The sequence below is a fragment of the Astyanax mexicanus genome, chromosome 21, assembly GCF_023375975.1.
Source record: "Astyanax mexicanus isolate ESR-SI-001 chromosome 21, AstMex3_surface, whole genome shotgun sequence".
Classification (NCBI taxonomy): Eukaryota; Metazoa; Chordata; class Actinopteri; order Characiformes; family Acestrorhamphidae; genus Astyanax; species Astyanax mexicanus.
In genome coordinates this window covers 38,194,197-38,214,010 of record NC_064428.1, presented here as the reverse complement: position 1 = coordinate 38,214,010, position 19,814 = coordinate 38,194,197, and the positions used below count along the sequence as shown (strand labels likewise).

At 42.6% G+C, this 19,814-nt stretch overlaps 1 protein-coding gene across 1 annotated transcript in view; it reads right to left on the bottom strand.

The window, feature by feature from the left end:
* Positions 1-8: 8 nt before the first annotated feature.
* The window catches only part of LOC111190897 (uncharacterized), a 176,641-nt gene continuing 156,835 nt past the window's right edge, over positions 9-19,814 (bottom strand). Inside the window, exons 4-12 of the mRNA XM_049469515.1 lie at positions 6,650-7,018; positions 6,498-6,557; positions 3,906-4,274; positions 3,758-3,817; positions 2,208-2,588; positions 2,067-2,126; positions 251-288; positions 62-139; positions 9-20 (exon numbers count right to left, since the gene is read on the bottom strand). Coding sequence (XP_049325472.1) covers positions 9-20; positions 62-139; positions 251-288; positions 2,067-2,126; positions 2,208-2,588; positions 3,758-3,817; positions 3,906-4,274; positions 6,498-6,557; positions 6,650-7,018 — 1,427 coding nt within the window. The remainder of the gene's footprint in view (positions 21-61; positions 140-250; positions 289-2,066; positions 2,127-2,207; positions 2,589-3,757; positions 3,818-3,905; positions 4,275-6,497; positions 6,558-6,649; positions 7,019-19,814) is intronic.

Sequence of the window (19,814 nt, the reverse complement as noted above, 5' to 3'; positions counted from 1 at the left end):
ATACCGAACTATAAAAGGGACTTAATATTGTAATATTTGTAGAATTAGATTCATTACTCACCTCTAATCGGAGAACCTGAGCAATGATGTTCTCAATCTGGTTAAACAGGTCTTCTGCACATTGTGAGGTAAAGCTGACCTGAAACAAGAATCCAGTATGTTTTTATTATATAAGTACATCAGTTAGATCTTAGTTAAAGATCAGAGATCAGATAGATTAGACATTAAATGTAATGAAACTGTTCCAGACCTGGCAACCTTCAGACACTGTGATATTCGGAGGCACTTCTGTAAGAGAATTACACATCAATAATAACAAAGTTAACCCAGCACCACTGTAAACAGGTGGAGGTGGAGTTACAGTAAACACATTATTAGGAGGTACTTTTAGCATTAATCATGCAGGTTCATACCAATATATTCTTATACTTACAAGAAAAATATATATAGGATACGTGGAAATATTATGAGAGTGCCCCTGGGGATAGGGGAATGGTTACCATGACCCAGCAGTCAGGAATCAAACTGTCAAATGTACCTTTCTTTAGCTTAAATGCACTCCACCAACACTCAAACAAACTTAAATAAATATAGCGATGAAACAGTGGGGCTCAGTAGTTGCTCAACCTTTAGTATTTTTGGGTCCGATCTGCCACAGCCTTCCTCACAACTTCACGTCTTTTTTTGTGTAAAGGCTGAGGCTTGGTTTTTATTCCGGTCCTGGCTGCTCAATCAGTCCAATGCAAACCAGCTGGGACAGGCAGAGGCTGCCCTTAAGCTTCCAGTGACAGGGGTTGAAGATGAGACATTTTTCTGGTGACTGGGAAAGCAGAGAGGTGGAGTGAGGAGAGCAGGGGATTCAGTTCAGTCTTTCAGATCCCCTTTTCCAGTGAGGGGTCCAAAGAAAAGTCCAGGAGCCTCCTCCTAGCCGCTGGCCATCCAGGATGCATAGTGATGTTGCAGCTGGGGAGGCCCTGAGGCTTTCTGGCAGGCCTCCAGTAGGTGGCGGGCCACTATCCTTGGTGGCTGCAGGGGCTGTAGAAGGGTTGAGGTAGGGCAACTATCCTGGGTGCCCTTGGGAGCTGCAGCGTGGAAGGGTTTGAGGCAGGCTGGAGCAGGATGGCCATAGGCGATTGCCTATGAAACCCTGACCAGGATGACGACCCTGCTCCCGTTGTCCCCATACCCTCCCCCATGACTCTGACCTAACCGCCGAAGATACCGGAGGGGTGCATTTGGCACAAAGAACCCTGGGGGGTCAGAAGGGAAACCCTCACCGCTGGCATCAAGGAGGTCACCGAGCTTATCCTCTTTATCCAGAAAGATTGACTTAATATTAAGATTGACAATTATATGTTCTCCTAGTGCCCAGCTGTACATTTTCAATTCTATCATAATTCTATTGGATTTTAGTCAGAAGTATGTGAATTTAATGCTTTTTTTGCAAGAGCAAGTTACTGTAACTACAGTGCTGTGAAACAATAAGTATTTGCCCTTCTACAGATTTCTATTGTTTTTGCTTTTTTGTCATAATTACAGTTTTCAGATTAACAAACACATTTAAATATCATACGAAGATTAACTTTGTAAACATAAAAGCAGTTTTTAAATTATAATTTTATTATTAAGGGGGAATAAAAATCTATTCAAACCAACCTAGCCCTGTGGGAAAAGGTAAAACACTTTCTGTACCCTGTAAGAAACCACAACTCTGAGATGAGTCTCATGTTGTATTAAATTATGTATTTAAATAATAACTGGCACCCATTAACCAAATTATTAAGCCATATCAGTTTACATATTGCCTAATTGATGGTGTGAATTGGTTCCAGTCAGTAATAGTACTCACAGTAGTAATAACAGTTACAGTTATCACAATACTGTGGTTGTTATTATTAAAATAATACTACTGCATTGTTCACTACACAATTATTGTTATTATTACTGATATCCTACAGATGCAGGTTAAGAAAAATACAGTAAAATTTGTACATTTATAAAACCAGCAGGTCTTTACTTAGTAAAATATTCAAACGTTTAGATACTAAATATTGTGTGAAACTTACCTGCTGCTGTTGTGCTGTCCACTTTCATTGGTTCAGTGATTGGAGTGATAGAATTCACATCTGTATAAAGGACATATAAAATTTAATGTAAAAATAATTAACCCTTACTATTAAAAAAAACACTAATGCTAAGTAAAGTACCTGCACAATAAGCTGCATAGCCTTGGCTTGCTTTGACATCTGGACTGACAAACTCATAAACGTAGTAATTTTCTGAACACGCTTTAACTCGAATTGACTCGGAGTATTCACAGCATCCACGTGTCCAACTCCCACAGGCCTGACGAGAGATAATTCCATCTGATATCTGAGGGTGAGAACCATTCAGCCAAAAGGTGACAGAAGTGCCACATTTGTTGTAAGTCGTGCAGATCTCTGGCATCCAGATGTTCATCCCATAATACATCAGTCGGTACCAGCCGTTCCAGCTGAAGTACTTATCAGCGACATATGATCCATCTGCAGTAGTGGCTCTCCAGGGCTGGTCCAGAGCAGTGTAGTTGTAGCAGGGATCACTAGAAGCTGATTTAGAAGAAAATAAAAATGACACAATCTGACATGTTTCCATTATTATATTTCCACAATTTAATTTCTACTGAACCTACAGGTGTTGGACAATGAAACTGAAACACCTGTCATCATTTTAGTGTGGGAGGATTCATGGCTAAATTGGAGCAGCCTGGTGGCCAATCTTCATTGATTGCACATTGCACATTGCATAGCAGGGTAAGAGCACAGTTCTGCTCAAAATATTGCAATGCACACAACATTATTGGTGACATACCAGAGTTCAAAAGAGGACAAATTATTGGTGCATGTCTTGCTGGAGCATCTGTGACCAAGACAGCAAGTCTTTGTGATGCATCAAGAGCCACGGTATCCAGGGTAATGTCAGCATACCACCAAGAAGGACCAACCACATCCAACAGGATTAACTGTGGACGCTGTAAGAGGAAGCTGTGCTAACCCGGATTGTATCCAAAAAACATAAAATCACGCAGAATTCACCAGAACTGTCCGTCACCACAATAAATTATTGTGCTCTAAAACCAGGTGTTTCAGTTTCATTCTACAACACCTGTATATACGTTTAGTCTGTTCTGTACACAAACCTATTTTTTAACCTTCAAATAAAGGCGTTTAGCTGTTTTAAATATACATTAAGTTGTTTAGTACATATAAAAATAGAAATCATCAGCTAATCAAACAACAGCTTAGCCCCGCCCACTGCATTAGAAAAGTAAAATCTAAACACTGTGTTGCTTAGTTCCAGATTTCTTTGGAACGCACCCGTCAGCGCCCAGGTATATGTGTTAAATATAATAAAAAAACGTGAATTTGATGCTTTTTTTTTTACAAGTGAAAGTGAATATTAATACAGTCCCGTGAAAGATATTTGCCCCATATAGATATCTGTTATTTCTGCTTTTCATCATAATTACAGTTTCTAAATGAACAAATACAGTTTAATATGAGACAATAATAACCTGAGTAAACATAAAAAAGCAGTTTATAAATTATAATTTGATTTATTAAGGGAAAAATCTATGTAAAACCGAATTTGCCCCTAAACCTAATAACTTGGTTGTGCTATCCAGTAACTGTGCAGCTGTAAACAGTCACTGAATTGTAACAAACTCTTTTAAGACTTTGGTTTACTGAAACATACCCAACTTATTAGTGAAACTTACCTGGTGCAGCTGTGCTGTTCACTTTTACTGGGTCAGTGATTGGAGTGATGGAATTCACATCTGAATAAAGAACAATGAAGAAAATATAAACAACCCTAACGTCTATTTTAAAACACTAATTAAAAGATTTTAGAGTGAATCTGAGTACCTGCACAATAAGCTGCAGTGCAGACGTTTGGTTTGACAAACTCATAAACGTAGTAATTTCCTTTACATGCTTTAAGTCGAATTGATACAGACCATGTACAGCAGTTATTGATCCAACTCCCACAGGCCTGACGAGTGATAATTCCATCTGATATCTGAGGGTGAGAACCATTCAGCCAAAATGTGGCAAAAGTGCCACATCTGTTATAATTAATGCAGCTTTCTGGCATCCGGATGTTCATCCCGTTATACAGCAGTCGGTACCAGCCGTTCCAGTTGAAGTTGTCGTCACAGATCGACATTTGAGATCCATTAGTGGCTCTCCAGGGCTGGTCCAGAGTGGTGTAGGAGAAGCAGGGATCACCAGTAGCTGATTTTAAAGACAAGAAAACGTTAATCAGTAAGTTAATCAACAAATCCACTCTATGATCTCCACATTGTAATCTCTACTGAACCTACATATGTCTTTCTTTTATAGCATAAAAGCAGAGTTTACTCTGCTCTTTTTACTCAATCCTATTTACCATGATTTCATTTTAGAATGTTTGGAGTCTTTTTAGAATAGTGGGTGTCTTGCGACCCTAATCTAAAGGTAAAAATGGGCATAGATTCACTCTCAATGATTGGACTTAAGGCATGATACATTAAAGGTTGGGTGGATCCTAAAGTTAGATGGCAGGGCGAAGCGGTACGACACCAGATTGATCCAGTGGAGGACCCTCAGCTTTTGCAGAGCACCACGCAATGGGAGGTCCTTAGCAAACAGCCAGACCTGTTGGCCAACCCCATATGAAGGGGCCTTTGGATTACAAGAGGATGGCCCATGTCTTCTTTCAGGGTCAACGGCAACATCCGACCATCTGGTAGTCCAAGGACACTCCCGTGACTGTTTCCAGTCCGGGGAAAGCAGGCGGAGCATTTTCAAACTGGCACTCAAAAGGTGACATCGCTAGACATGAGTGCCAGAGTGTTTTGTGGGCATAATCTGCCCACTTCAACTGGTTTGACCAGGTAGCGGAGGGTCTGTTTAAGGTGCTGGTTAACCCTCTCTGTCTGGCCGTTGGACTGGCGTGAAACTCTTGAGGATAGCTTGACCTCTGTCCCGAATGGGTGACAGAATGCCCCCCCAGAACTGCCTAATGAAGTGCTCCCCATGGTCTGACACTATGTCCACAGGTATTCCGTGGATGCGGACATCCTGGTCAAGCACCACCTCGGCCGTTCCCTGAGTGGACAGCAGTTTAGGCACACAGCGTCCAGCCTTGGAAACCTTTCCTCAATGACCAGTATCACTGGTTTGTCCCCATCCCCATCTCAGGGGAAAGGTGTGACCAAAGAAAGTGCCAGTGGCCAGGGGCAGCAACAGACCCATGGGCCTGGTTCTAGTGTTCTTTCCTTGGATGCACACTGCACAGACTGCCACATGGAGACACACTTCCCTCTCTATCTGAGGCAACCAAAAATGATGCCACAGGAACTTCAGCATGCGTGTGACCCCTAAAAGTGGGTGAGCCATGTCCTCAGTTGAGTACCGGTCTCCTGAGGGAGGAGGGTACAAAGTCCCGACAGGGGGGACCGTTCCTGCCTGACGGTGTTGACGGTGTCCAAGAGTCCAGTGGAACAATGGTAGAGGGGTCCACTGGATGAGAAAGTGGTGCCAATTGGCTAAATATGGCATCCAAGCTATCAAATCAAAGCAAGTGAATAACAACCCACATCTGGCCTGGCTTGGGTTCAGAAGCTTGGCCTTTTGGATAAATGTCAGGTTTTTATGGGATGGCTTCATTGGGAACTATTGTAGCGCATGGGGGTCAGTAGGGGAGCTTGACTCGAGATGCTGCTATGGGTGGTGCAGTAGCCACAAGCTCTTCCACCTATGGAGGTTCAGGCCCCTGAGGGGGTGGCTGTAGAGGTTGTGAGTCTTGGGCCAACATATTAGCCAGACTCTTCAGCTGGGCTAGGATCTAATGCAGGGTCTGTTTATGCCCCCGACAGTGGGGGATAGAGGAAAAATAAATAAACAGATTGCCCAAGCGGGATCAAACCAGGGATGCCAAGGATATGTGGCTACCCCTTATAAAACAGGGAGGTTTCCCAAAACCAAACATTTTTAGATTTTATAGATTGAATTAGAAACTCGGAACACTCTAATTTTTTACAGATGCAGGTAAACATACAATAAAAAGATTGTGAGCTAGTCACAATATTTAAGAGCCTCCTATTGGATATTTACTGCATGGGTGATCATGTTTCAGCTGGCAACAACTTATTTAACCCTAACTGATGCAGTGAGTAGCTTCTCATTTGTTAAACAAGCATGTGTAAAGACATCCTTTTCAGATACGGATTAGCCACCACAAAGTCCTATTAACTTAGTTGTGCCACTCTCGATGACATCAACTGCAATCAAGTTATCTTTACCGATACATGGCAATGCATCTTTTACATCTCTGTAGATGAATTTTGGTTCACTCTTCTTTATAGAATTGCTTAAATTCCGCCACAATGGAGGGTTTTGGAGCATGAACAGACAAATATTCACGCTTTTTATAAAATATTGAATAATTATTTAAAACTTATTAGTGAAACTTACCTGGTGCTGTTGTGCTGTTCACTTTCATTGAGTTATTGACTGGTGTGATTGAATTCACATCTAAAATAAGGAAAAATTAAACTTAATGAAAACAAAATTAACCCTAACATCCATTTAAACACAAGCAAAGTTTTTGGAGTGAATCTGAATACCTGCACAATAAGCTGAAAAGCAGAAACCTGGCTTGACAAACTCATAAACGTAGTAATTTTCTGGACACGCTTTAACTCGAATTGACACAGAGTTTTCACAGCACCCTATCATCGAACTCCCACAGGCCTGACGAGTGATAATTCCATCTGATATCTGAGGGTGAGAACCATTCAGCCAAAACGAAATATTACTGCCACAACTGTAATAAGTCATGCAGCTCTCTGGCATCCGGATGTTCATCCCGTGATACAGCAGTCTGTACCAGCCGTTCCAGCTAAAGTAGTTATCACAGACCCCCAATCTAGTTTGATTAGTGGCTCTCCAGGGCTGATCCAGAGTTGTGTAGTTGTAGCAGGGATTATAGGATTCTGAAGAAAATAAAAGTAAAAGTGAAACAATTTCCATATATATTCATATTTCTTTCTTTTATAGAGAAAAATCTCTATAAGCTCTTTACACAAACCTATTTAACCTCTCCAAACAAAGGCTTATCTGTGCTAAACAACTTAATATACATTGAAATCAAACAACTAAAAAAATATGAAATCAACTGCGTAGCCCCGCCCTCTGCATTAGAAAAGTAAAACCTGCACACTGTGTTGCTCAGTTTCAGATTCCGTTTTAGGTGTATGTGTTAAATTCTATTAGATTTTAGTAAGAAAATGATAAATTTGGTGCTGTGAAACAGTATTTGCCCCCTGCTATATCTATTGCTTTAGTTTTTTTTTTATTATCATAATTATATTTCATACATGCAATGAATTTAGAGTCTCTGGGTAGACTACACTACTAAGAATGCACCACTCAGTGACTCCCACAATCATTTGATGCTTTCAGGAAGTTGTTTACCTGAGTACTAACACCTGGGGAGCCAGGTATATAACACATTTCCTTGCTACTTTGCTTTGCTGATTTTTGGATGCCTTGTTTTGCTGCCCTACATATGTACTGCTTTCCGGACTGTTTATTATACAATACAATATAATACAATACAATACACATTTTTCCAAACTTCTTAACATCGGCTCATACGTCATACCAGCAACAAACTTGAAAGTGAAGCCTTAAATAGGCCACCATTGGTTTACCTAACCAACTCAGCCAAAACCAAAGTATTTCCTCTGCAGGGGAATACACGTATAAACTACAAAACAATAATTCTAACTAGAAAAGGTAAAGTTCGTGAACGAACTTTAAGTTGGCTTGGAAAAGAACGCTAATAACGTTAAAAAGTTAAAATGGTTGCTAAGCTTTTTCCGTCTGAAGAGTGTGAAGAGTCATTGATATGCTGTTAACGCTAAATGCTAAAAACGCTGACATCTAAAAACATTTGGTTAAACGCTGAAATCTAAAAGCATTTGATTAAACGCTGAAATCTAAAAACGTTTGGTTAAACGATGAAATCTAAAAACATTTGGTTAAACGCTGAAATCTAAAAACGTTTGATTAAACGCTGACATCTAAAAACGTTTGGTTAAACGCTGAAATCTAAAAACGCTTGTTTAAATGCTGAAATCGTAAAACTTTTGGTTAAACTTTTGATTGCTAAAGTGTTGCTAGGCGGTTGCTATCATTTCTGAAAAGGTTGCTAAGCTGTTGCTAGGCAATTGCTAATGTTTTCCAGGTGGTTGCTAAGCTGTTGCTAACTGGTTGCTAGGCAATTGCTAACATATAACAGGTGGTTGCTAAGGTGTTGCTAGGTGGTTGCTAGGGTGTTGCTAGGTTGTTGCTAAGGTGTTGCTATGGTATCCGGGTTGGTTGCTAAGATGTTGCTAGGTGGTTGCTAACGTGTTGCTAGGTGGTTGCTAAGGTGTTGCTATGGTATCCGGGGTGGTTGCTAAGGTGTTGCTAGGGTGTTGCTAGGTGGTTGCTAGGGTGTTGCTAGGTGGTTGCTAAGGTGTTGCTATGGTATCTGGGGTGGTTGCTAAGGTGTTGCTAAGTGGTTGCTAGGCAGTTGCTATCGTTTCTAAAGTGGTTGCTAAGTGGTTGCTAGGCAGTTGCTAACATTTTCCACGTGGTTGCTAAGTGGTTGCTAGGCAGTTGCTACCGTTTTCCAGGTGGTTGCTAAGGTGTTCCTAAGTGGTTGCTAGGCAGTTGGTATCGTTTCTAAAGTGGTTGCTAGGCAGTTGCTAACGTTTTCCAGGTGGTTGCTAAGGTGTTGCTAAGTGGTTGCTAGGCAGTTGCTATCGTTTCTAAAGTGGTTGCTAAGTGGTTGCTAGGCAGTTGCTAACGTTTTCCATGTGGTTGCTAAGTGGTTGCTATGCAGTTGCTATCATTTCTAAAGTGGTTGCTAAGTGGTTGCTAGGCAGTTGCTAACGTTTTCCTAGTGGTTGTTAAGGTGTTGCTAAGTGGTTGCTAGGCAGTTGCTATCGTTTCTAAAGTGGTTGCTACGTGGTTGCTAGGCAGTTGCTAACGTTTTCCATGTGGTTGCTAAGTGGTTTCTAGGCAGTTGCTATCATTTCTAAAGTGGTTGCTAAGTGGTTGCTAGGCAGTTGCTATCATTTCTAAAGTGGTTGCTAAGTGTTTGCTTGGCAGTTGCTAACGTTTTCCAGGTGGTTGCTAAGTGGTTGCTAGGCAGTTGCTATCATTTCTAAAGTGGTTGCTAAGTGGTTGCTAGGCAGTTGCTAACGTTTTCCATGTGGTTGCTAAGTGGTTGCTAGGCAGTTGCTATCATTTCCAAAGTGGTTGCTAAGTGGTTGCTAGGCAGTTGCTAACGTTTTCCTAGTGGTTGTTAAGGTGTTGCTAAGTGGTTGCTAGGCAGTTGCTATCGTTTCTAAAGTGGTTGCTACGTGGTTGCTAGGCAGTTGCTAACGTTTTCCATGTGGTTGCTAAGTGGTTGCTAGGCAGTTGCTATCATTTCTAAAGTGGTTGCTAAGTGGTTGCTAGGCAGTTGCTATCATTTCTAAAGTGGTTGCTAAGTGGTTGCTAGGCAGTTGCTAACGTTTTCCAGGTGGTTGCTAAGGTGTTGCTAAGTGGTTGCTAGGCAGTTGCTAACGTTTTCCAGGTGGTTGCTAAACAGTTAATAGATGGTTGCTAAACCCTGGCTGGGGTGCCGGGGTGTCCAAACTTTTGACTGATAGCTGCTCCATACAGCAGCTCCTCCATACACTCACAGTACTGGAGGAGCAGGGGAGAGAAGGGGTTCCGTGCGCAGAGCTGCTCGTGTGTGAGTTAGAACTCTGGGCCCCCCATTCATTTCAATGGGAAAACTTCGTACGACATTTGTACGAAAACCGTACGACGTATCGTCGAAACGTTAAAAATTTCGGAAAGAAAGCGGTAAGTTCTATAGACCGTCCGATTTTTGTCTTTGTATGTCAAAAATTGTTACCTACACAGACGTTCAAAGTTGTCCCCTATTCATTTCCTATGGGAAAAAAAAGCGCACGTTTACGAAGTTTTTACGAAAACCGTACGATGTATCGCTTAAAAAAGCACAAGCAACCTATTCGGGTATAGGTCCTACGATACTGCAAAATTTCGTGGTTCTACGTCAAAAGCCCTAGGAGGAGTAGTCGATTAAATTTTGAGCGCGGAATAATAATAATAACTAGAAAAGGTAAAGTTCGTGAACGAACTTTAAGTTGGCTTGGAAAAGAACGCTAATAACGTTAAAAAGTTAAAATGGTTGCTAAGCTTTTTCCGTCTGAAGAGTGTGAAGAGTCATTGATATGCTGTTAACGCTAAATGCTAAAAACGCTGACATCTAAAAACATTTGGTTAAACGCTGAAATCTAAAAACATTTGGTTAAACGCTGAAATCTAAAAATGTTTGATTAAACGCTGAAATCTAAAAACGTTTGGTTAAACGATGAAATCTAAAAACATTTGGTTAAACGCTGAAATCTAAAAACGTTTGATTAAACGCTGACATCTAAAAACGTTTGTTTAAATGCTGAAATCGTAAAACTTTTGGTTAAGCTTTTGATTGCTAATGTGTTGCTAGGCGGTTGCTATCATTTCTGAAAAGGTTGCTAAGCTGTTGCTAGGCAATTGCTAATGTTTTCCAGGTGGTTGCTAAGCTGTTGCTAACTGGTTGCTAGGCAATTGCTAACATATAACAGGTGGTTGCTAAGGTGTTGCTAGGTGGTTGCTTGGGTGTTGCTAGGTTGTTGCTATCATTTCTAAAGTGGTTGCTAAGTGGTTGCTAGGCAGTTGCTATCGTTTTCCTAGTGGTTGTTAAGGTGTTGCTAAGTGGTTGCTAGGCAGTTGCTATCATTTCTAAAGTGGCTGCTAAGTGGTTGCTAGGCAGTTACTATCGTTTTCCTAGTGGTTGTTAAGGTGTTGCTAAGTGGTTGCTAGGCAGTTGCTATCATTTCTAAAGTGGTTGCTAGGCAGTTGCTAACGTTTTCCCAATGGTTGTTAAGGTGTTGCTAAGTGGTTGCTAGGCAGTTGCTTTCGTTTCTAAAGTGGTTGCTAAGTGGTTGCTAGGCAGTTGCTAACGTTTTCCAGGTGGTTGCTAAGTGGTTGCTAGGCAGTTGCTAACGTTTTCCAGGTGGTTGCTAGGCAGTTGCTAAGTGGTTGCTAGGCAGTTGCTAACGTTTTCCAAGTGGTTGCTAGGCAGTTGCTAAGTGGTTGCTAGGCAGTTGCTAACATTTTCCAGGTGGTTGCTAAGTGGTTGCTAGGTAGTTGCTAACATATTCCAGGTGGTTGCTAGGCAGCTGCTAAGTGGTTGCTAGGCAGTTGCTAACGTTTTCCAGGTGGTTGCTAAGTGGTTGCTAGGCAGTTGCTAACGTTTTCCAGGTGGTTGCTAGGCAGTTGCTAAATGGTTGCTAGGCAGTTGCTAACGTTTTCCAAGTGGTTGCTAGGCAGTTGCTAAGTGGTTGCTAGGCAGTTGCTAACGTTTTCCAGGTGGTTGCTAAGTGGTTGCTAGGCAGTTGCTAACGTTTTCCAGGTGGTTGCTAGGCAGTTGCTAAGTTGTTGCTAGGCAGTTGCTAACGTTTTCCAGGTGGTTGCTAAGTGGTTGCAAGGCAGTTGCTAACGTATTCCAGGTGGTTGCTAGGCAGTTGCTAAGTGGTTGCTAGGCAGTTGCTAACGTTTTCCAGGTGGTTGCTCAGTGGTTGGTAGGCAGTTGCTAACGTTTTCCAGGTGGTTGCTAAGTGGTTGCTAGGCAGTTGCTAACATATTCCAGTTGGTTGCTAGGCAGTTGCTAAGTGGTTGCTAGGCAGTTGCTAACGTTTTCCAAGTGGTTGCTAGGCAGTTGCTAAGTGGTTGCTAGGCAGTTGCTAACGTTTTTTAGGTGGTTGCTAAGTGGTTGCTAGGCAGTTGCTAATGTTTTCCAGGTGGTTGCTAGGCAGTTGCTAAGTGGTTGCTAGGCAGTTGCTAATGTTTTCCAAGTGGTTGCTAGGCAGTTGCTAAGTGGTTGCTAGGCAGTTGCTAACGTTTTCCAGGTGGTTGCTAAGTGGTTGCTAGGCAGTTGCTAACATTTTCCAGGTGGTTGCTAGGCAGTTGCTAAGTTGTTGCTAGGCAGTTGCTAACGTTTTCCAGGTGGTTGCTAAGTGGTTGCTAGGCAGTTGCTAACGTATTCCAGGTGGTTGCTAGGCAGTTGCTAAGTGGTTGCTAGGCAGTTGCTAACGTTTTCCAGGTGGTTGCTCAGTGGTTGCTAGGCAGTTGCTAACGTTTTCCAGGTGGTTGCTAAGGTGTTGCTAAGTGGTTGCTAGGCAGTTGCTAACGTTTTCCAGGTGGTTGCTAAGGTGGTTGCTAAGCAGTTATTAGGTGGTTGCTAAGCCCTGGCTGGGGTGCCGGGGTGTCCAAACTTTTGACTGATAGCTGCTCCATACAGCAGCTCCTCCATACACTCACAGTACTGGAGGAGCAGGGGAGAGAAGGGGTTCCGTGCGCAGAGCTGCTCGTGGGTGAGATGGAACTCTGGGCCCCCCATTCATTTCTATGGGAAAACTTCGTACGACAATTGTACGAAAACCGTACGTCGTATCGTTTCGTAAAGCATATTTTCGGAAAGAACGCGGTAAGTTTTATAGACCAGCCGAATTACGTCTTCATATCTCAAAAATTGTGACGTTCACGGCCGTTCAAAATTCTCCCCCATTCATTCCTATGGGAAAAAAACGCTCACGTTTACGAAGTTTTTACGAAAACCGTACGATATATCGCTCCAAAAAGCACAAGCAACCTAATCGGGTATAGGTCCGACGATCCTGTAAAATTTCGCATCTCTACGTTAAAAGCTCTAGGAGGAGTAGTCGATTAAATTTTTCGAATAGAATAATAATAAGAATAAGAAGATTACGAAGAACAATAAGTTGGCTTTTCCAAGCCAACTTAACTAGAAAAGGTAAAGTTCGTGAACGAACTTTAAGTTGGCTTGGAAAAGAACGCTAATAACGTTAAAAAGTTAAAATGGTTGCTAAGCTTTTTCCGTCTGAAGAGTGTGAAGAGTCATTGATATGCTGTTAACGCTAAATGCTAAAAACGCTGAAATCTAAAACATTTGGTTAAACGCTGAAATCTAAAAACATTTGGTTAAACGCTGAAATCTAAAAATGTTTGATTAAACGCTGAAATCTAAAAACGTTTGGTTAAACGCTGAAATCTAAAAACATTTGGTTAAACGCTGAAATCTAAAAACGTTTGATTAAACGCTGAAATCTAAAAACGCTTGTTTAAATGCTGAAATCGTAAAACTTTTGGTTAAACTTTTGATTGCTAATGTGTTGCTAGGCGGTTGCTATCATTTCTGAAAAGCTTGCTAAGCTGTTGCTAGGCAATTGCTAATGTTTTCCAGGTGGTTGCTAAGCTGTTGCTAACTGGTTGCTAGGCAATTGCTAACATATAACAGGTGGTTGCTAAGGTGTTGCTAGGTGGTTGCTAGGGTGTTGCTAGGTTGTTGCTAAGGTGTTGCTATGGTATCCGGGGTGGTTGCTAAGATGTTGCTAGGTGGTTGCTAACGTGTTGCTAGGTGGTTGCTAAGGTGTTGCTATGGTATCTGGGGTGGTTGCTAAGGTGTTGCTAGGGTGTTGCTAGGTGGTTGCTAGGGTGTTGCTAGGTGGTTGCTAAGGTGTTGCTATGGTATCTGGGGTGGTTGCTAAGGTGTTGCTAGGTGGTTGCTAGGGTGTTGCTAGGTGGTTGCTAGGTGGTTGCTAAGGTGTTGCTATGCGGTTGCTAAGGTGTTGCTATGGTATCCTGGGTGGTTGCTAAGGTGTTGCTAGGTGGTTGCTAGGTGGTTGCTAAGGTGTTGCTAGGTGGTTGCTAGGAAGTTGCTAATGTTTTCCAGGTGGTTACTAAGTGGTTGCTAGGCAGTTGCTAACGTTTTCCAGGTGGTTGCTAAGGTTTTGTTAAGTGGTTGCTAGGCAGTTGCTAACATTTTCCAGGTGGTTGCTAAGTGGTTGCTAACTGGTTGCTAGGCAGTTACTTTAATTTCTAAAGTGGATGCTAAGTGGTTGCTAGGCAGTTGCTAACGTTTTCCTAGTGGTTGCTAAAGTGTTGCTAAGTGGTTGCTAGGCTGTTGCTATCATTTCTAAAGTGGTTGCTAAGTGGTTGCTAGGCAGTTGCTAACATTTTCCAAGTGTTTGTTAAGGTGTTCATAAGTGGTTGCTAGGCAGTTGCTATTGTTTCTAATGTGGTTGCTAAGTGGTTGCTAGGCAGTTGCTAACGTTTTCCTAGTGGTTGTTAAGGTGTTGCTAAGTGGTTGCTAGGCAGTTGCTATCGTTTCTAAAGTGGTTGCTAAGTGGTTGCCAGGCATTTGCTAACGTTTTCCAGGTGGTTGCTAAGTGGTTGCTAACTGGTTGCTAGGCAGTTGCTATAATTTCTAAAGTGGTTGCTAAGTGGTTGCTAGGCAGTTGCTAACGTTTTCACAGTGGTTGCTAAGGTGTTGCTAAGTGGTTGCTAGGCAGTTGCTAACGTTTTCCTAATGGTTGTTAAGGTGTTGCTAAGTGGTTGCTAGGCAGTTGCTTTCATTTCTAAAGTGGTTGCTAAGCTGTTGCTAAGTGGTTGCTAGGCAGTTGCTTTCATTTCTAAAGTGGTTGCTAAGCTGTTGCTTGGCAGTTTCTAACATTTTCCTGGTGGTTGCTAAGGTGTTGCTAACTGGTTGCTAGGCAGTTGGTATAATTTCTAAAGTGGTTGCTAAGTGGTTGCTAGGAAGTTGCTAATGTATTCCAGGTGGTTACTAAGTGGTTGCTAGGCAGTTGCTAACGTTTTCCTGGTGGTTGCTAAGGTGTTGCTAAGTGGTTGCTAGGCAGTTGCTAACGTTTTCCAGGTGGTTGCTAAGGTGGTTGCTAAGCAGTTAATAGGTGGTTGCTAAGCCCTGGCTGGGGTGCCGGGGTGTCCAAACTTTTGACTAATAGCTGCTCCATACAGCAGCTCCTCCATACACTCACAGTACTGGAGGAGCAGGGGAGAGAAGGGGTTCCGTGCGCAGAGCTGCTCGTGTGTGAGATGGAACTCTGGGCCCCCCATTCATTTCTATGGGAAAACTTCGTACGACAATTGTACGAAAACCGTACGTCGTATAACTTCGCAACCTCCTATTAATTTAAAGATCTCGATAAGATCTATAAGCTCGCCGAATTTGGTGTTCGTATCTCAAAAATTGTGGCGGTTACGGACGTTTAAAATTTCGCCCCATTCATTCCTATGGGAAAAAAATGCGTACGTTTACGAAGTTTTTACGAAAACCGTACGATGTATCGCTTCAAAAAGCACAAGCAACCTAATCGGGTATAGGTCCTACGATACTGCAAAATTTCGTGATTCTACGTCAAAAGCTGTGGGAGGAGTAGTGTTTTAAATTTTGTTGCGAGAATAATAATAATAAGTAGAATAAGAAGATTACGAAGAACAATAAGTTGGCTTTTCCAAGCCAACTTAACTAGAAAAGGTAAAGTTCGTGAACGAACTTTAAGTTGGCTTGGAAAAGAACGCTAATAACGTTAAAAAGTTAAAATGGTTGCTAAGCTTTTTCCGTCTGAAGAGTGTGAAGAGTCATTGATTTGCTGTTAACGCTAAATGCTAAAAACGCTGAAATCTAAAAACATTTGGTTAAACGCTGAAATCTAAAAATGTTTGATTAAACGCTGAAATCTAAAAACGTTTGGTTAAACGCTGAAATCTAAAAACATTTGGTTAAACGCTGAAATCTAAAAATGTTTGATTAAACGCTGAAATCAAAAAACGTTTGGTTAAACGCTGAAATCTAAAAACATTTGGTTAAACGCTGAAATCTAAAAACGTTTGGTTAAACGCTGAAATCTAAAAACGTTTGGTTAAATGCTGAAATCTAAAAACGCTTGTTTAAATGCTGAAATCGTAAAACTTTTAAACTTTTGATTGCTAATGTGTTGCTAGGCGGTTGCTATTATTTCTGAAAAGGTTGCTAAGCTGTTGCTAGGCAATTGCTAATGTTTTCCAGGTGGTTGCTAAGCTGTTGCTAACTGGTTGCTAGGCAATTGCTAACATATAACAGGTGGTTGCTAGGCAGTTGCTAAGTGGTTGCTAGGCAGGTGCTAACGTTTTCCAAGTGGTTGCTAGGCAGTTGATAAGTGGTTGCTAGGCAGTTGCTAACATTTTACAGGTGGTTGCTAAGTGGTTGCTAGGTAGTTGCTAACATATTCCAGGTGGTTGCTAGGCAGCTGCTAAGTGGTTGCTAGGCAGTTGCTAATGTTTTCCAGGTGGTTGCTAAGTGGTTGCTAGGCAGTTGCTAACGTTTTCCAGGTGGTTGCTAGGCAGTTGCTAAGTGGTTGCTAGGCAGTTGCTAACGTTTTCCAAGTGGTTGCTAGGCAGTTGCTAACTGGTTGCTAGGCAGTTGCTAACGTTTTCCAGGTGGTTGCTAAGTGGTTGCTAGGCAGTTGCTAATGTTTTCCAGGTGGTTGCTAGGCAGTTGCTAACGTTTTCCAGGTGGTTGCTAAGTGGTTGCTAGGCAGTTGCTAACGTATTCCAGGTGGTTGCTAGGCAGTTGCTAAGTGGTTGCTAGGCAGTTGCTAACGTTTTCCAGGTGGTTGCTCAGTGGTTGCTAAGCAGTTGCTAACGTTTTCCAGGTGGTTGCTAAGTGGTTGCTAGGCAGTTGCTAACGTATTCCAGGTGGTTGCTAGGCAGTTGCTAAGTGGTTGCTAGGCAGTTGCTAACGTTTTCCAAGTGGTTGCTAGGCAGTTGCTAAGTGGTTGCTAGGCAGTTGCTAACGTTTTCCAGGTGGTTGCTAGGCAGTTGCTAAGTGGTTGCTAGGCAGTTGCCAACGTTTTCCAAGTGGTTGCTAGGCAGTTGCTAAGTGGTTGCTAGGCAGTTGCTAACGTTTTCCAGGTGGTTGCTAAGTGGTTGCTAGGCAGTTGCTAACGTTTTCCAGGTGGTTTCTAGGCAGTTGCTAAGTTGTTGCTAGGCAGTTGCTAACGTTTTCCAGGTGGTTGCTAAGTGGTTGCTAGGCAGTTGCTAACGTATTCCAGGTGGTTGCTAGGCTGTTGCTAAGTGGTTGCTAGGCAGTTGCTAACGTTTTCCAGGCGGTTGCTCAGTGGTTGCTAGGCAGTTGCTAACGTTTTCCAGGTGGTTGCTAAGTGGTTGCTAGGCAGTTGCTAACGTATTCCAGGTGGTTGCTAGGCAGTTGCTAAGTGGTTGCTAGGCAGTTGCTAATGTTTTCCAAGTGGTTGCTAGGCAGTTGCTAAGTGGTTGCTAGGCAGTTGCTAAGTGGTTGCTAACGTTTTCCAAGTGGTTTGCTAGGCAGTTGCTAAGTGGTTGCTAGGCAGTTGCTAACGTTTTCCAGGTGGTTGCTAAGTGGTTGCTAGGCAGTTGCTAACGTTTTCCAGGTGGTTGCTAGGCAGTTGCTAAGTTGTTGCTAGGCAGTTGCTAACGTTTTCCAGGTGGTTGCTAAGTGGTTGCTAGGCAGTTGCTAACGTATTCCAGGTGGTTGCTAGGCAGTTGCTAAGTGGTTGCTAGGCAGTTGCTAACGTTTTCCAGGTGGATGCTCAGTGGTTGCTAGGCAGTTGCTATCATTTCTAAAGTGGTTGCTAAGTGTTTGCTTGGCAGTTGCTAATGTTTTCCAGGTGGTTGCTAAGGTGTTGCTAAGTGGTTGCTAGGCAGTTGCTAACGTTTTCCAGGTGGTTGCTAAGGTGTTTGCTAAGCAGTTAATAGGTGGTTGCTAAACACTGGCTGGGGTGCCGGGGTGTCCAAACTTTTGACTGATAGCTGCTCCATACAGCAGCTCCTCCATACACTCACAGTACTGGAGGAGCAGGGGAGAGAAGGGGTTCCGTGCGCAGAGCTGCTCGTGTGCGAGTTAGAACTCTGGGCCCCCCATTCATTTCAATGGGAAAATTTCGTACGACATTTGTACGAAAACCGTACGACGTATCGTCGAAACGTTAAAAATTTCGGAAAGAAAGCGGTAAGTTCTATAGACCGTCCGATTTTTGTCTTTGTATGTCAAAAATTGTTACCTACACAGACGTTCAAAGTTGTCCCCTATTCATTTCCTATGGGAAAAAAAAGCGCACGTTTACGAAGTTTTTACGAAAACCGTACGATGTATCGCTTAAAAAAGCACAAGCAACCTATTCGGGTATAGGTCCTACGATACTGCAAAATTTCGTGGTTCTACGTCAAAAGCCCTAGGAGGAGTAGTCGATTAAATTTTGAGCGCGGAATAATAATAATAACTAGAAAAGGTAAAGTTCGTGAACGAACTTTAAGTTGGCTTGGAAAAGAACGCTAATAACGTTAAAAAGTTAAAATGGTTGCTAAACGCTAAATGCCAAAAACACGGAAATCTAAAAATGTTTGGTTAAACGTTGAAATCTAAAAATGTTTGGTTAAACGCTGAAAACTAAAAATGTTTGGTTAAACCCTGAAATCTAAAAACATTTGGATAAATGCTAAAATCTTGAAAGTGGTTGCTAGGCAGTTGCTAACGTCTTACAGGTGGTTGCTAAGCTGTTGCTAAGCGGTTGCTAGTTATTTGCTAATGTATTACACATGGTTGCTAAGTGGTTGCAAGGCGGTTGCTAAACAGTTGCTTACGTTTTCCAGGTGGTGGCTAAAATGTAGCTAACTGGTTGCTAGGCAGTTGCTAAGTGGTTGCTAGGCAGTTGCTAACGTTTTCCAGGTGGTTGCTAAGTGGTTCCTTGGCAGTTGCTAATGTTTTCCAGGTGGTTGCTAAGCGGTTGCTAGGCAGTTGCTAACATATTCCAGGTGGTTGCTAGGCAGTTGCTAAGTGGTTGCTAGGCAGTTGCTAACGTTTTCCAAGTGGTTGCTAGGCAGTTGCTAAGTGGTTGCTAGGCAGTTGCTAACGTTTTCCAGGTGGTTGCTCAGTGGTTGCTAGGCAGTTGCTAACGTTTTCCAGGTGGTTGCTAAGTGGTTGCTAGGCAGTTGTTAACGTATTCCAGGTGGTTGCTAGGCAGTTGCTAAGTGGTTGCTAGGCAGTTGCTAACGTTTTCCAAGTGGTTGCTAGGCAGTTGCTAAGTGGTTGCTAGGCAGTTGCTAACGTTTTCCAGGTGGTTGCTCAGTGGTTGCTAGGCAGTTGCTAACGTTTTCCAGGTGGTTGCTAAGTGGTTGCTAGGCAGTTGTTAACGTATTCCAGGTGGTTGCTAGGCAGTTGCTAAGTGGTTGCTAGGCAGTTGCTAACGTTTTCCAAGTGGTTGCTAGGCAGTTGCTAAGTGGTTGCTAGGCAGTTGCTAACGTTTTCCAGGTGGTTGCTAAGTGGTTGCTAGGCAGTTGCTAACGTTTTCCAGGTGGTTGCTAGGCAGTTGCTAAGTGGTTGCTAGGCAGTTGCTAACGTTTTCCAAGTGGTTGCTAGGCAGTTGCTAAGTGGTTGCTAGGCAGTTGCTAACGTTTTCCAGGTGGTTGCTAAGTGGTTGCTAGGCAGTTGCTAACGTTTTCCTAGTGGTTGTTAAGGTGTTGCTGAGTGGTTGCTAGGCAGTTGCTATCTTTTCTAAAGTGGTTGCTAAGTGGTTGCTAGGCATTTGCTAACGTTTTCCAGGTGGTTGCTAAGTGGTTGCTAACTGGTTGCTAGGCAGTTGCTATCATTTCTAAAGTGGTTGCTAAGTGGTTGCTAGGCAGTTGCTAACGTTTTCCTAGTGGTTGCTAAGTGGTTGCTAACTGGTTGCTAGGCAGTTGCTAACGTTTTCCAGGTGGTTGCTAAGGTGTTGCTAAGTGGTTGCTAGGCAGTTGCTAACGTTTTCCAGGTGGTTGCTAAGGTGGTTGCTAAGCAGTTATTAGGTGGTTGCT